Below are 17305 nucleotides of genomic sequence, written 5' to 3'. Positions count from 1 at the left end.
CAGCCGACCACTGCAAATGCCCCTGTCCCCCCTTCAGCAGTGAGGTAATGGGAGCCGCTACCTGACCAAAGCCCCGGATAAACCTCTGGTAGTAATTGGCAAATCCTAGAAACCACTGCACCTCCTTTACCGTGGTGGGAGTTGGCCAATTACGCACGGATTAAATGCTTTCACTCTCCATCTCCACCCCTGAAGTGGAAATGCAGTACCCTAGGAAGGAGACAGACTGTTGGAAGAACAGACATTTCTCAGCCTTGACGTACAGGTCATGCTCCAACAGTCGACCAAGCACCCTGCGCACCAGGGACACATGCTCGGCGCGTGTAGCGGAGTATATCAGGATGTCATCAATATACACCACTACACCATGCCTGTGCAGGTCCCTGAAAATCTCGTCTACAAAGGCCTGAAAGACTGATGGAACATTCATCAACCCGTACGGCATGACGAGGTACTCATAGCGCCCAGAGGTGGTACTGAAAGCCGTCTTCCACTCGTCTCCCTCCCGGATACGCACCAGGTTGTAAGCACTCCTGAGATCCAATTTGGTGAAAAAGCGCGCTCCGTGCACTGACTCAATCGCACTGGCTATGATAGGTAGCGGGTAACTGTACCTAACAGTGATCTGGTTGATACCTCGATAGTCAATACACGGGCGCAGACCTCCATCCTTCTTCTTCACAAACAAGAAACTTGAGGAGGCAAGTGAAGTGGAGGACCAAATGTACCCCTGCCCCAGGGATTCGGAGACATATGTTTCCATAGCCTCCGTCTCCTCCTGTGAAAGGGGATACACGTGATTCCTGAGAAGTGCTGCGTCTACCAGGAGATTTATCGAGCAATCCCCCCGTCGATGGGGTGGTATTTGAGTCACCCTTTTTTTTTACAGAAGGCGAGAGCCAAATCGTCTGTTTCAGAGGGGATGCGCACGGTGGAGACCTGGCCTGGACTTTCCACCGTAGTATCACCAACTGAACAGGGCTCCGGGCAGCCGAGTGGAAATGGAGGAAAACTCGCCTCCCTGCGGACCTGGCATCCTTTCACTCCCTCCTCTCTACATTTTCCTCTTCTGTCTCTGCTGCTAAAGCCACTTTCTACCACTCTAAATTCCAAGCATCTGCCTCTAACCCTAGGAAGCTCTTTGCCACCTTCTCCTCCCTCCTGAATCCTCCTCCCCCTCCCCCCCCCTCCTCCCTCTCTGCAGATGACTTCGTCAACCATTTTGAAAAGAAGGTCGACGACATCCGATCCTCGTTTGCTAAGTCAAACGACACCGCTGGTTCTGCTCACACTGCCCTACCCTGTGCTCTGACCTCTTTCTCCCTCTCTCTCCAGATGAAATCTCGCGTCTTGTGACGGCCGGCCGCCCAACAACCTGCCCGCTTGACCCTATCCCCTCCTCTCTTCTCCAGACCATTTCCGGAGACCTTCTCCCTTACCTCACCTCGCTCATCAACTCATCCCTGACCGCTGGCTACGTCCCTTCCGTCTTCAAGAGAGCGAGAGTTGCACCCCTTCTGAAAAAACCTACACTCGATCCCTCCGATGTCAACAACTACAGACCAGTATCCCTTCTTTCTTTTCTCTCCAAAACTCTTGAACGTGCCGTCCTTGGCCAGCTCTCCCGCTATCTCTCTCAGAATGATCTTCTTGATCCAAATCAGTCAGGTTTCAAGACTAGTCATTCAACTGAGACTGCTCTTCTCTGTATCACGGAGGCGCTCCGCACTGCTAAAGCTAACTCTCTCTCCTCTGCTCTCATCCTTCTAGACCTATCGGCTGCCTTCGATACTGTGAACCATCAGATCCTCCTCTCCACCCTCTCCGAGTTGGGCATCTCCGGTGCGGCCCACGCTTGGATTGCGTCCTACCTGACAGGTCGCTCCTACCAGGTGGCGTGGCGAGAATCTGTCTCCTCACCACGCGCTCTCACCACTGGCGTCCCCCAGGGCTCTGTTCTAGGCCCTCTCCTATTCTCGCTATACACCAAGTCACTTGGCTCTGTCATAACCTCACATGGTCTCTCCTATCATTGCTATGCAGACGACACACAATTAATCTTCTCCTTTCCCCTTCTGATGACCAGGTGGCGAATCGCATCTCTGCATGTCTGGCAGACATATCAGTGTGGATGACGGATCACCACCTCAAGCTGAACCTCGGCAAGACGGAGCTGCTCTTCCTCCTGGGGAAGGACTGCCCGTTCCATGATCTCGCCATCACGGTTGACAACTCCATTGTGTCCTCCTCCCAGAGCGCTAAGAACCTTGGCGTGATCCTGGACAACACCCTGTCGTTCTCAACTAACATCAAGGCGGTGGCCCGTTCCTGTAGGTTCATGCTCTACAACATCCGCAGAGTACGACCCTGCCTCACACAGGAAGCGGCGCAGGTCCTAATCCAGGCACTTGTCATCTCCCGTCTGGACTACTGCAACTCGCTGTTGGCTGGGCTCCCTGCCTGTGCCATTAAACCCCTACAACTCATCCAGAATGCCGCAGCCCGTCTGGTGTTCAACCTTCCCAAGTTCTCTCACGTCACCCCGCTCCTCCGCTCCCTCCACTGGCTTCCAGTTGAAGCTCGCATCCGCTACAAGACCATGGTGCTTGCCTACGGAGCTGTGAGGGGAACGGCACCTCAGTACCTCCAGGCTCTGATCAGGCCCTACACCCAAACAAGGGCACTGCGTTCATCCACCTCTGGCCTGCTCGCCTCCCTACCACTGAGGAAGTACAGTTCCCGCTCAGCCCAGTCAAAACTGTTCGCTGCTCTGGCCCCCCAATGGTGAAAACAAACTCCCTCACGACGCCAGGACAGCGGAGTCAATCACCACCTTCCGGAGACACCTGAAACCCCACCTCTTTAAGGAATACCTAGGATAGGATAAAGTAATCCTTCTCACCCCCCCCCCCCCCTTAAAAGATTTAGATGCACTATTGTAAAGTGGCTGTTCCACTGGATGTCATAAGGTGAACGCACCAATTTGTAAGTCGCTCTGGATAAGAGTGTCTGCTAAATGACTTAAATGTAAATGTAAATGTGGAAACCCCTAAACACCTCCCCAAGCACCTTCGTGACTAATATGGATCCCTAAACTATGGGCAAATGATCTGTCTATAAAGTTCCCAGCTGTGCCTGAATCTACGAGCGCCTTGTGCTGGGAATGCGGGGAAAACTCAGGAAAATTAATATACAAAAACATGTGTGTAACAGAGGGCTCTGGGTGAGCCTGGTACCAACTCACCTGGGGTGACACGAGAGTGCCTTGCCTACTGCCTTGACTCCCAGAGGAACTTCCCTAGCACCGACCGGCAGTGTGCCCTCTGCGGCCACAGATGGTGCATGGACCGGCCCCTCCTCCGGTCGTCCTAAGTGCAGCACCTCCCAGCTCCATGGGCGTAGGAGCGGTGGTAATGGGGGATGGGATCTACAGACCCCAATCTGGACGTCCACGGGTAGCCAGCAGGTTATCCAACCGGATGGACAGGTTCACCAGCTGGTCAAAGGTGAGAGTGGTGTCCCTGCAGGCCAACTCCCGACGGACGTCCTTGCGCAAACTACAATGGTAGTGATCGATCCGGGCCCTGTCCCTGTCGTTCCAACCCGCGCCGGTGGCCAGGGTCCAAAAGTCCAAAGCGAACTACTGTGCGCTCCTCGTCCCCTGCCTATGGTGGACGAGACGTTCAGGTGAAGCAGCGGGTGAAATCCTTGAATTGGTCCAACACCGCTTCTCCTTCCCCCCATACGGCGTTGGCACACTCCAGGGCTTTCCCTGAGAGACAGGAGACGAGGGCGGACACGCTCTCACGGCCCGAAGGAGCCGGGTGGACGGTTGCCAGGTAGAGCTCCAGCTGGAGTAGGAACCCCTGACATCCCGCAGCCGTCCCATCATACTCCCTCAGAAGAGTGAGCCGAATCCCACTGGGACCGGGTAAAGGAGGGGTGAGTAGTGGTGCCCTTGGTGGGGCTGGTGGAGGAGCTCCTCTTCTCTCCCAACGATCCATAGTCTGAAGGATGCGATCCATGGCGGTGCCGAGATGTTGTAGCATAGCCGCATGCTGCTGGACGCGCTCCTCTACCCCTAATACGGGGGTGTCTGCTCCTGCTGTCTCCATATGGTTGGGTGTGTGATTCTGTCAGAAGGTGGGTGTAGCTGGTGCAGGAGAGCAGAATGAGTGAGCAACGTACTTTACTCAAAATAAAGGCACAAGGTAACAATACACTTGACCAACAATAAACGGTAATCAATTACGCACGGATGAAAACAGCACCTGTCGAAAACCAGCCATAACGTGGGGGAACATGGGGGAAACAGAGGGTTAAATACATGAACATGTAATTGGGGAATGAAACCAGGTGTGTAGAAAACAAAGAAAAAACCAAATTAAAATTAAAAGTGGATCAGCGATGGCTAGAAGACATTGACCGCCGAACGCCATCCGAACAAGGAGAGGGACCTACTTCAGCGTCATGACAGTAGCTGTGAAAAGTAAACATACTTTTATAGGAGCAGTTTCCCAGACAAAGTTTAATTTAAGTCAGGTAAGTAAGCTAATTCTTCTTAAATTAATCCAGATTAAAAAAATAGCTTTCTGAGATGTTGCTTAACTTCAGATGAATTCATTATAGACTGGGGAGTCTCAGACTAAGGTAAATAAGGACTAACCAGTTAATCTTTGTGAAGCCTAATTAGATTAATGATGTGCACTTGGTGCTGACCTGAGGCTGCTTCAAAAATCAGGGATGGGACACGAATACATAAGCAAGTCACCTAAACCAAGCAATGGATGGAGGTAAAAGAAAACATTAAACGAATTTCAGTGACTGAAAAAACCCTCTTGAAGCGAATTGTGTCAAACCACCCAATTATCGAGAACAAACAGCATGATTCATCAACAGAAAACAATAAAAAATAGTGCCTGAACTACCATTTGTAGGGAAACCAGAAGCAGGTTCTTCTCGAACCAGCACCAGTTTGGGATCCAAATATTTCCATTTGTGAATAATAACCTTTTTGTTACCAATCCATGGCTATTGTTTGCTTCAATCACTTGAGCTGTCTTTGTTGTGAGAAGTACCTCCAGGCTCTGATCAGGCCCTACACCCAAACAAGGGCACTGCGTTCATCCACCTCTGGCCTGCTCGCCTCCCTACCACTGAGGAAGTACAGTTCCCGCGCAGCCCAGTCAAAACTGTTCGCTGCTCTGGCCCCCAATGGTGGAACAAACTCCCTCACGACGCCAGGACAGCGGAGTCAATCACCACCTTCCGGAGACACCTGAAACCCCACCTCTTTCAGGAATACCTAGGATAGGATAAAGTAATCCTTCTCACCCCCCCCCCCCCTTTAAAGATTTAGATGCACTATTGTAAAGTGGCTGTTCCACTGGATGTCTTAAGGTGAATGCACCAATTTGTAAGTCGCTCTGGATAAGAGCGTCTGCTAAATGACTTAAATGTAATGTAAAAATGTAAGTGCTGCATAGCAAAAGCATCTCTGCAGGATTGTCCATTTCTGTCAAGATTCTGTCTCAAGCCATGGAAACAAATGGGTAATCTTCATCTTCAGTGCGAGGATCTGGGCAGCCATGCTGTTTGAGGTAATTATGAAGCACTGCTGTTGCAATTATGACAATGCTGCATCTTCTTGGTTGAAACTGCAATGTGTTTCTGAGACACTGGAAACGACTCTTCCATTTGGTATTTTTGGTATTTTATTAGGATCCCCATTAGCTGTTGCAAAAGCAGCAGTTACTCGTCCTGGGGTCCACACAAAAATGACATAATATAGAACATTCATAGACAAGAACAGCTCAAGGACAGAACTACATCAAAAATATTTTAAAGTCACACACAGCCTACACGTCAGTACATACACACAAACTATCTAGGTCAAATAGGGAAGAGGCATTGTGCTGTGAAGTGTTGCTTAATCTGTTATTTTTAAACCAGGTTTGCTGTTCATTTGAGCAATATGAGATTCCATGCAATAATGGCTCTATAAAATACTGCACGCTTTCTTGAATTTGTTCTGGATTTTGGGACTGTAAAAAGACCCCTGGTGGCATGTCTGGTGGGGTAAATGTGTGTGTCAGAGCTGTGTGTAAGTTGACTATGGAAACTATTTGGAATTTTCAACACATTAATGTTTCTTATAAAAAGAATGGATGCAGTCAGTCTCTCCTCAACTCTTAGCCAAGAGAGACTGGCATGCATAGTATTTATATCAGCCCTCTGATTACAATGAAGAGCAAGAAGTGCCACTCGGTTCTGGGCCAGCTGCAGCTTAATTAGGTATTTCCTTGCAGCACTCGACCACACGACTGGACAATAATCAAGATAAGACAAAACTAGAGCCTGCAGGACTTGCTTTTTGGAGTGTGGTGTCAAAAAAGCAGAGCATCTCTTTATTACAGACAGAACTCTCCCCATCTTTACAACCATTGAATCTATATGTTTTGACCATGACAGTTTACAATCTAAGGTAACACCAAGTAGTTTAGTCTCCTAAACTTGTTCAACAGCCACACTGTTCATTACCATATTCAGCTGAGGTCTAGAACTTATGGAATGTTTTGTACCAAATGCAATGCTCTTAGTTTTAGAGATGTTCAGAACCAGTTTATTACTGCCTGCCCATTCCAAAACAGACTGCAACTCTTTGTTAAGGGATGTAGTGACTTCATTAGCTGTGGTTGCTGATGCGTATATGGACACACATGCCTTGTTTAATGCCAGTGGCAGGTCATTGATACCAATAAAAGAGTACAGGGCCTAGAGAGCTGCTGTGAGGTACACCACACTTTACATGTTTGACATTAGAGAAGCTTCCAATAAAGAAAACCATTTGAGTTCTATTAGATAGAGAGCTCTGAATCCAAGATATGGCAGAGGATGAAAAGCCATAACACATGTTTTTCAACAACATGTAATGGTCAACAATTTCAAAGGCTGCACTGAAATCTAACAGTACAGTAATTTGTGTCAGTGCAGTACATGTTGAGTTCCCTTTTCTATAAGCATGCTGAAGTCTCCATATACCAAAAATGTGCTCCACTGCACCTCTGGTGCGAATATGAGCTTGGTTGTACCGTTGTTGCTCAGGTCCTATTGCAGGAAGATAGGGGTTGAACAATAAGTAGGTCTGTGCATACCCGCTGTCACCAAGTATGATTCCACTATGTTGTCTTCCTTCAAGCTGAGGAGTTCTGGAGTTGCACCTTTCCGACATGCAACAATGTTGGAGAACTGCAAATTGGGAGTGGACACACTTTGTACAGTTTTTAAGATTCCTGTACTTCTCAGCATCTGCTGTAGATGGGAATATGACTTCCATCTATACAGCTAATGACTCCAGGGAAGTTCCCATATTCATATAACTCTACCTTGTAGTTGGCTTGGGTAACAACATAATAGAACTTCATGTACTTGTCATTCAGTTCGCATTGTAGACTTTGTGGACTATTCTGCAAACTGTCTGTTCACTTGCACCACACAAATCTCCTGTTTCACAGTGGAAGGTTCCAGATGCCAAAAACCTCAATGTCAGCTGCATTTTCTTTGTATTTACGGTAACGATCACGAAAATGTATTTAATCGCCCTTCTGTCTGGCCTTGGTGGTGCTCGTTGATCATCATTGAAATGGTCCAGGTAAATACATTTTTTTGGCCAGGTTTAATTTAAGCTTTCACTTAGATCTAGATGAATTATAATCGTCTTTCTGGAAATCAGACTTTTAAAATCTAGACTTGGGCAAGTCTGAGACTATTTTAAACCATGTCTGAGAAATGTAATATACATTTGTCCAGTTTAAAAGTGAAAATTTGCCTAGGATTTGGCTTAATCTGTGTCCGCAAAACCGCCCCATAGAGTTTGTTTTATGGTAGGATCAAGATGGTCAGATTTATATTTAGATACTGCATATTGACATTTATTCTGGAATGTTTAATGTTTCATTAGCATCATGGAAAAATTAAAATGTCTAGTAACCCATGTTGGAATAAGTGTTGAAAATGCAGGAGTATGTGACTGAACTCTTTGTTCTTGCTATCAGCAAAACAAGAGCTGTCATTGTAAGGGGTGAGCTATAGCCATAGGAATTTGAGGTCATGTAGCTACAGTACATAAGACGGTTGGTTCTTGGAACAGTAAATGGACAGGGCTGTTTCATGCCTTAAGTATTTTTGGTCCTCATGGGGTTGACCCAAAGTCAGTTGACTTCAGTTGAGCCTCGAGAGAAAGGGGGCATGGGGTGTAAGGGTAAAATACAAACATGAGAAGTGTTCATTTGTGAGAGTGAGCAAGTTAGCATGGTGTAATTGTGTCGCGTTCATAAATCAACGAGGGAATTTCCCAACATCTTGTACAAGGCAAATATGTGAACGCAGTTCCACCAGAGTATAGGATTACACAGGGAAATATTTGAGAAAACAAAAATAAATCTTCTTTCTACAAAACCCCAATCCATCTTCATGAAACAATGACAGGTATTTTCTCCTGTTCCTATAAGAACAAACACCATTGTATAAGTCCCAGTCCACATACAGTATAGGCCTGTGGCTTATAACGTGGAAAATACCTGTAATTGATTGCCAAAGAAGTACAGAGGATGTTACAGTAGCCTGATAGGACACCTGGTTCAAATCAAGTGGAAGCCTGAGGCCTGAGTAAGCACAATGTGTTTCCTATGTGTGTCTGTAAATGTTTGGACTGTGAATGTGGAATTAGAAAAATAAGTGGAAAATTGCATTGGATTTTGTTACTCCTCAAAACAAACTCATAGGGATTGTTATGAAAAAGTGTGAAAACTGTTAGAAAAGACAATTGATTCTTGAAGCATGTTTGAGAACAAGCAAATACCCTCACCTTTAGTCTTTGTAGAGCAAACATTTGACAATTTGACCAGTTATGGAGAGAGATAAAGAGAGAGAGCAGACTGCAGACGTGAGATCTAGAGGTGCTTCATGTTTGTTGTTCTTGTTAAAAGCATTACCTCATTGTCCAGCTGTGAGCAGGCGAGACCAGAATGAGAGAGAGTGAGAGCGAGAGAGAGAGCAAGAGAACATTTTACCCCTCTGTTACTCTACTCATATCTGAGCATGGAGCTTTTTGTTTTTGGGGAGGAAGTTTTTACAGCTCCAGTTTACAACCCTCAGTCACTCTGACTCTGCCCAGCCCTTGACAGAAAGTGGTGACCTCACTCCTCTCTAATGAAACTTCCCCCCTCTCTTTCCCTTCCTATTTTTTCTTTTTTTCTAAGAGAGCACCCAGGCAGCAAGCCAGACACTTTCCCTTTTCACTCAGATTTCTCTCTCTCTTTCTGTCTCTCTCTCTCACTATTGGCTTGGTGGTTGCTCAGAAGAGGCACTCCTCCCTCCTCGCCTTCTCATATTGGTTTCCCCTGACATGACACAGGCGCTGTAGCTCAGTTGATAACTTCGAAACAGACAGGAGGGGACGTTCTATTGTGTGTCCTGTACTTGTCTTCCTCTCCATGAGGTGCAAGGAGGCGGGCGGCTTTTTGAGTGAGTTTTGCTTTTGACAATTTTTTGGGGAAAAGAGCGTTTATTCGAGAATTAATCTGGTTTTTCCTCTCATTCTGAACTTCTGATACTGGACATTGCCGTACATGAGGTGAGATATCTGTATTGTTTTGTGACTCTTGTCACAGTATGCCCATCTAGACTAAACCGCTATCAAAAACCATGTCTGAGGGTGTCGTCAGAAAAATCCAACCCTTTACCATTGGGACCAGGCTGTCTGTCCCCTCCGAAGCCAAATGCCAGGAGTTCGTGGACGTCTATCTGCCGAAGTCTGCTGCTCCGAACAAGTTGGAGCTACACGACCAAATGTCCCTTTACATGGGCCAGTCCCAGGGGTGGCCTGAGAACTCGGAACTCCCACAAGTGGCCACCCAGGTCTACGCTTCAACACCAGAGGGACATAAGGATGAGAGAGTGGAGGAGGACAGGAATTCTGTGTCCCCCACTGCATCCTCTAGATCCATCAGGAAGATTGCTATTTGCCAGAACGTTGAGACAGCCCCCGACGTGTCCTTGTGTGACTCTGACCTGGCCACTTCCGTTAGATCCACGTCGGAGACCATCCGAAGCAACCACAACAGTGTTCATCCAAAACTGCCATCCTTGATGGTAGAGGACGACTTGGATAAGAGGTCCAAATCTCAGTCTAAGGTAACCTTGGATTACAGTTGTTTTATTCATGGTGTCTCACATGTTATTGAGTTGGGATAGGCTACAAGCCAGCACCAACTAATGTACATTTCAAATCACCTGGTTCAAATCAATTGACTTTGAAATAGAAATGGTGAATGTCTCAACCAGTGTTATGGACATTTGTTTTGTTTCTGTTGGTCAATGTGACCCGTGTTAACCATTCTCAAGCTTTCTGAAAGCAAATTAATTGACTTGTTTACTTGAAAGAAAGTAAGTCCAGAGCCAAAAGGCAATAGGAGGATTGGGAATTAAATCCATAACCACAAAACCCAGTGTAAGTATTGTTTTTCTCCCTAATTTCACATACTATGTAATGCTCTCATTACATAAGTGTTTTTTTAACATACTAATAATTACTGGATTTGCGTTACTGACTAAGCTGAGTAACAACATCAGAATCTTTCCGTTGGGCGCCTTCCACCCTGCAACACAAGATACTGTTTTATCGGCTGTTACCAAAAGCAACATGATATAAACACCACCATAACGTACATTGTTCCAGCATGAAACCTCCACACACACACAGAATGTGTGCACTATTACCTCAGTGTTGCATTATCCACACTGTACTCTCGAGCTATGAGATCATCAGCAGGCTTTCATTAAGCTAGGCAAAAGGCCACGTTTCGGATGAACTGGTTATTTCCACAGAATAAACGACTCCCAATTCCATAATTGAAGGGGTTGCATGATAAAAATAGCAATCAGGCACATTGCGTTGGTGGATATAATGATGCCAAACTGAAGTTGTACCTGTGATTAAGTGTTTCTCCAGAATCACAGCTGGCAAACAGGTTATTTCAATATTTGCGAGTACCTTTAGGAATTTAAGGGGACCCTGATTGTTTTTAATGGCGACATTGAACAACTATTTTGAAATATAACTCCACATGTTCCATAAGTTCCACTCCAGTGGCACAAGCATGCCAAAATAAGCTTACAAATGAGGAAGATCGTGTACTTATTATCACATACCATGTTAAGATGCATATTTTATGCACTCAGAAAGCATGATATACATTTGAAGCAAACCGGAAAATTAAGTTAGATATTTATACAGACAACAGTCCAATGGTTACAGTTTTCAATGCTGAGCATGCAACTAGCAAAAGGACATTGGGAGGGGAAAAGGAACGCCCCAACAGCGAGAAGAGGAGCAATTATTTTGAGATGAGATCATGGCTTTGGCTCTCTTCGTTCTTCATCTCGGCCCTGTGTAGGTGGGCTGGCTGAGTCACACAAAGCCTGCGTTATCTCATCACTGTGTTTAGTACACAAGTTCCATTTTTCACCAGGATTGAGTATAGCTCTGGGGGTCCGTTTCTGTGTATCTGTCTGTACATTTCCCTGTTTCGCATGACAATGTCTACATCTCTTGAAGTTTTCAACTTTTCAAGGGCCCAAGACTAAATAGACACATTGTTTATAGCCAGGCAAGCTATCCAAATACTACAGGGTATGTGCATTCCGTTTTGTGGTCTTTTGTAGCCAACCTGTGGAAGGCACATGGAAATCATGCAACATGGTGAAACTTGTGTTACAGTTCTTACATGAAACCTGTTCAACAGGGCTTACAGAGACGCATTATGGTAAAACATTATAAAAGCTCATATACAAGCTTATCAACGCATCATACTGCATTATAACTGCAAGCTTTAAGTAAACTGTTACCAAAGTGTGTATTTCACTGCAGAAAATACAGTACATTACGTTCCAGGAAAACAAATATCTTTCTAAGATGAAAAGCAGGCAGGCCTAACAAGTTTCAGATTATTGTGGAGACCGTAGGGAACCAGCAGCAGGTTGCTCCATGATTTAGCTCCATACTGTGATGATGTAAGAGGTCTCGGAAAGATAATATGCATCATTCAACGTTTTGCATGAGGTCATCAGTACAGAATGCATTGGCATGGCAAAGGGAGAACGGCGACAGACAGGGAAAAGGTTCCTCAAGCTTAAGGTTAATAAGGTTATGAAATCACAAAGATGGCGATGGAGTAGTGCTCTGGAGCTCGCAGAAAATGATTTCATCTTCCAGGAATTGTGTGCAGATCCTTGCGACATGGCACCGTGCATTATCATGCTGAAATATGAGGTGACAGCGGCAGATGAATGGCACAACATTTCTGAGATATTTTATTTCAGATCACGAAACATGGGACAAACACCTTAGATGTTGTGTTTATATTTTTGTTCAGTATATATACCACTGTTCAAAAGTTTGGGGTCACTTAGAAATGTCCTTGTTTTGAAAGAAAAGTACATTTTTTGTTCATTAAAATAACATCAAATAACATCAAATTGATCAAAAATACAATGTAGACTATGTGCTTTTCTTTAAAAAACAACATTTGAACTGTAGTGTGTATATACAGTGTAGTGTGTATATACAGTTGAAGTCGGAAGTTTACATACACTTTAGCCAAATACATTTAAACTCAGCTTTTCACAATTCCTGATATTTAATCATAGTAAAAATTCCCTGTCTTAGGTCAGATAGGATCACCACTTTATTTTAAGAATGTGAAATGTCAGAATAATAGTAGAGAATTATTTATTTCCAGCTTTTATTTCTTTCATCACAATCCACATGGGTCAGAAGTTTACGTACACTCAGTTAGTATTTGGTAGCATTGACTTTAAATTGTTTAACTTGGGTCAAACATTTTGGGTAGTCTTCCACAAGCTTCCCACAATAAGTTGGGCGAATTTTGGCCCATTCCTCCTGACAGAGCTGGTGTAACTGAGTCAGTTTTGTAGGCCTCCTTGCTTGCACACGCTTTTTCAGTTCTGCCCACGGATGTTCTATAAGATTGAGGTCAGGGCTTTGTGATGGCCACTCCAATACCTTGACTTTGTTGTCCTTAAGTTATTTTGCCACAACTTTGGAAGTATGCTTGGGGTCATTATCCATTTGGAAGACCCATTTCCGACCAAGCTTTAACTTCCTGACTGATGTCTTGAGATGTTGCTTCAATATATACACAGAATTTTCCTGCCTCATGATGCCATCTATTTTGTGAAGTGCACCAGTCCCTCCTGCAGCAAAGCACCCCCACCACATGATGCTGCCACCCCCGTGCTTCACGTTTGGGATGGTGTTCTTCAGCTTGTAAGCTTTTTCCTCCAAACATAACGACGGTCGTTATGGCCAAACAGTTATATTTTTGTTTCATCAGACCAGAGGACATTTCTCCAAAAAGTATGATCTTTGTCCCCATGTGCAGTTGCAAACCGTAGTCAAGCTTTTTTTTATGACGGTTTTGGAGCAGTGACTTCTTCCTTGCTGAGCAGCCTTTCAGGTTATGCTGATATAGGACTCGTTTTACTGTGGATATAAATACTTTTGTACCTATTTCCTCCAGCATCTTTACGAGGTCGTTTGCTGTTGTTCTGGGATTGATTTGCACTTTTCACACCAAAGTACATTCATCTCTAGGAGACAGAACGCGTCTCCTTCATGATCGGTATGACTGCTGCATGGTCCCATGGTGTTTATACTTGCGTACTATTGTTTGTACAGATAAACGAGGTACTTTCAGGCATTTGTAAATTGCTCCCAAGGATGAACCAGACTTGTAGAGGTCTACAATTTTTTTTTCTGAGGTCTTGGCTGATTTCTATTGATTTTCCCATGATGTCAAGCAAAGAGGCACTGAGTTTGAAGGTAGGCCTTGAAATACATCCACTGGTACACCTCCAATTGACTCAAATTATGTTAATTAGCCTATCAGAAACTTCTAAAGTCATGACATCATTTTCTGGAATTTTCCAAGCTGTTTAAAGGCACAGTCAACTTAGTGCATGTACACTTCAGACTCACTGGAATTGTGATACAGTGAAATAATCTGTCTGTAAACAATTGTTGGAAAAATTACTTGTGTCATGCACAAAGTAGATGTCCTAACCGACTTGGCAAAACTATAATTTGTCAACAAGAAGTATGTAAACTTCCGACTTCAACTGATATATATATATATATATATTACCCATATGGGACCAATTCATCTTGTTTACAGACCGTCATAAAATTTAACTGTCCAAAAAGAAATGTAAGGAGTGGGAGCTAGAGTTGTCTTTACTTCATCACTTCTTTTTAATTTATTTGTGCAATTGTGAAACACAAGAATAATGAGTACCACAGGCTTGCAACTGTCTCTCAGTGCACCTGCAATGCTTGCAATTTGACATGTCTGTATAAATTATATTGGGAAATGTAAAGGAATGTATTTCATGATATATTGCAGGCTTGTTCTTTTTTGACTATCAATAATATATTTCATGATTATATTGCAGATTTACTTTGTAACAAATGACTATCAATTATAGTACATTTACTCCTTTTTGCTTGCTCACTTCCAGATGTTTAATCCCGGGTTCCAAACTGTTTAGTTAGCAAAACACCTAAATCAGTGTTCCAGTATATTTTTATATACTCTTTTCAGTATATTTTCTGTATTTATAAACAGTAATCTCCTCACTAAAGGCACAGTACTCATCAAATGTAATCATGTCATCATGGATAGATACTTTATTGTAAGAGCATATCTGCTACAGTACAAATCCCTTGAACTAATTTCGTATCAACTTGATTTTAAAGACTTGTTATTACTCAATCGTGTTTCTACACAGGTGGACTCTTGGTTCAAGAGGAAGCTTCGGGATCTGAAGTATGGCTGTAGTGTCCTTGGATGTCCTTTGCAGGACCCAGAGGACGCGTCACCGACCCAACAGCGAGACCTAAAGGACATTGAGAATTCCCTCATACAGATGACGAGAAGTCTGGACATAAAACAGGTTTGTGCTTCAATGAATGAATCAATGTGGTACAGCTCATAATTCAGTGTATCTCAATCCATAAAAAATATGTTATTCTAGCCAAGGACTAACAGACCTGACTCAACTGATAAGTTAGCCATTAATTAGTTGAATCAGGTGTGTTAGTGCTGGGCTAAAACAAAAATGTGCACCCTGGAATGGATAAAGAAATGTTATCATGTCATGGGCCTTTATGCACTACACATTGATTACATTTACTTCCTACAATATTGTACTGTATCCACATACATGCCCTCAAGTGTCAGAACCATGCATTGAGTGTACTGGTTCACAGATTCTTCCTTTCTAATGTCCTCTATAGGATGGACATCAGTACGAGACGCTTGACGTGGAGACCGGCCACGGGGGAGAGAAGAGGAAGAGACTGCAACAGATAGAAGGCAACAAAATCCCTTCTGGAGAGAACACCGTTAACCAAACGTAAAGTCCCATTTTTGACTGTTTGAGCAAGATACATCAATAGCACCTTACTTTAATTAAAAAATAAAGCAATAACAGTAAGGCATTCGAGGCCCCTAGGCTGTGATATACTCATGATAAATCATGGCCACTCGTGCTTTATTATAGTTTTTTTTTCTCTCTATGGCTAAATCAAATCAATTTCTATTTGTCACATGCGCCGAATACAACAGGTGTAGACTTTACTGTGAAATGCTTACTTACAAGCCCTTAACCAACAATACAGTTTTAAGAAAAAAAGTGTTAAAGTATTTACTAAAACAAACTGAAGTAAGAAATGAATAAATAAGAAAAATAGAAAAATAACACACACAAAAAAAAAGGAGCAACAATAAAATAACAGTAGCGAGGCTATATACAGGGGTACTGGTACAGAGTCAATGTGCGGGGGCACCGGTTAGCCGATGTAATTGAGATAATATGTACATGTCTGTAGAGGTAAAGTGACTATGAATGGATAATAAACAGTGAGTAGCAGCAATGTAAAAATGAGGCTGGGGGGGGAAATAGCAAATAGTCTGGGTAGCCATTTGATTAGCTGTTCAGGAGTCTTATGGCTTGGGGGTGGAAGCTGTTAAGAAGCCTTTTGGACCTAGACTTGGCACTCCGGTAGCACGTGCCTAGGGTGGCTGAGAGTCGTTCTCTGACACCGCCTGGTATAAAGGTCCTGGATGGCAGGAAGCTTGGCCTCAGTGATGTACTGGGCCGTACGCACTATCCTCTGTAGTGCCTTGCGGTCGGAGACTGAGCAGTTGCCATATCAGGCGGTGGGTGATGCAACCCATCAGATGGTGCAGCTGTAGAACATTTTGAGGATCTGAGGACCCATGCCAGATCTTTCCAGTCTCCTGGGGGGATTAGATGTTGTCATGCCCTCTTCACAACTGTCTTGGTGTGTTTGGACCATGTTAGGTTGTTGGTGATGTGGACACCAAGCAACTTGAAGCTCTCAACCTGCTCCACTACAGCCCCGTCAATGAGAATGGGGGCGTGCTTGGTCCTCCTTTTCTTGTAGTCCACAATCATCTCCTTTGTCTTGATCACGTTGAGGGAGAGGTTGTTATTCTGGCATCACTATGCCAGGTCTCTGACCTCCTCCCTATAGGCTGTCTCATCGTTGTTGGTGACCAGGCCTACCACTGTTGTGTCGTCGGCAAACTTAATGTTGGTGCTTGGCCATGCAGTCATGGGTGAACAGGGAGTACAGGAGGGGACTGAGCATGCACCCCTGAGGGGCCCCGTGTTGATCATCAGCGTGGCAATGTGTTGTTACCTACCCTTACCACCTGGGGGCAGCCCATCAGGAAGTCCAGGATCCAGTTGGAGGGAGGTGTTTAGTCCCAGGGTCCTTAGCTTCGTGATGAGCTTTGAGGGCACTATGGTGTTGAACGCTGAGCTGTGGTCAATGAATAGTATTCTCACGTAGGTGTTCCTTTTCTCCAGGTGGGTAAGGGCAGTGTGGAGTGCAATAGAGATTGCATCATCTGTGGATCTGTTGGGGCGGTATGCAAATTGGAGAGGGTCTAGGGTTTCTGGGATACTGGTGTTGATCTGAGCCATGACTAGCCTTTCAAAGTACTTCATGAATACAGACGTGAGTGCTATGGGTCGGCAGTCATTTATGTAGGTTACCTTGGTGTTCTTGGGTACAGGGACTATGGTGGTCTGCTTGGAACATGTTGGTATTACAGACTCGGTCAGGGACAGGTTGAAAATGTCAGTGAAGACACTTGCCAGTTGGTCAGTGCATGCTCAGAGTACACATCCTGGT

At 44.5% G+C, this 17305-nt stretch overlaps 1 protein-coding gene across 4 annotated transcripts in view; it reads left to right on the top strand.

Annotated features, from left to right (window-relative positions):
- Positions 1-9392: 9392 nt before the first annotated feature.
- LOC115103960 (uncharacterized) overlaps positions 9393-17305 on the top strand; it is a 31472-nt gene continuing 23559 nt past the window's right edge. For 3 of the 4 annotated variants that reach the window (XM_029625032.2, XM_029625033.2, XM_029625030.2), the window contains exons 1-3: positions 9394-10194; positions 14869-15033; positions 15377-15495. In XM_029625032.2, the coding sequence (XP_029480892.1) occupies positions 9706-10194; positions 14869-15033; positions 15377-15495 (773 nt within the window). In that variant the 5' untranslated portion in view covers positions 9394-9705. Of the gene's footprint in view, positions 10195-14868; positions 15034-15376; positions 15496-17305 lie in introns of all 4 variants that reach the window. The other variant, XM_029625031.2, reaches the window with a different exon arrangement.

Source organism: Oncorhynchus nerka, linkage group LG21, assembly GCF_034236695.1.
Source record: "Oncorhynchus nerka isolate Pitt River linkage group LG21, Oner_Uvic_2.0, whole genome shotgun sequence".
Taxonomy (NCBI): Eukaryota; Metazoa; Chordata; class Actinopteri; order Salmoniformes; family Salmonidae; genus Oncorhynchus; species Oncorhynchus nerka.
The sequence above is the reverse complement of the archived record's forward strand: the minus strand, read 5'-3'. Positions and strand labels throughout refer to the sequence as shown.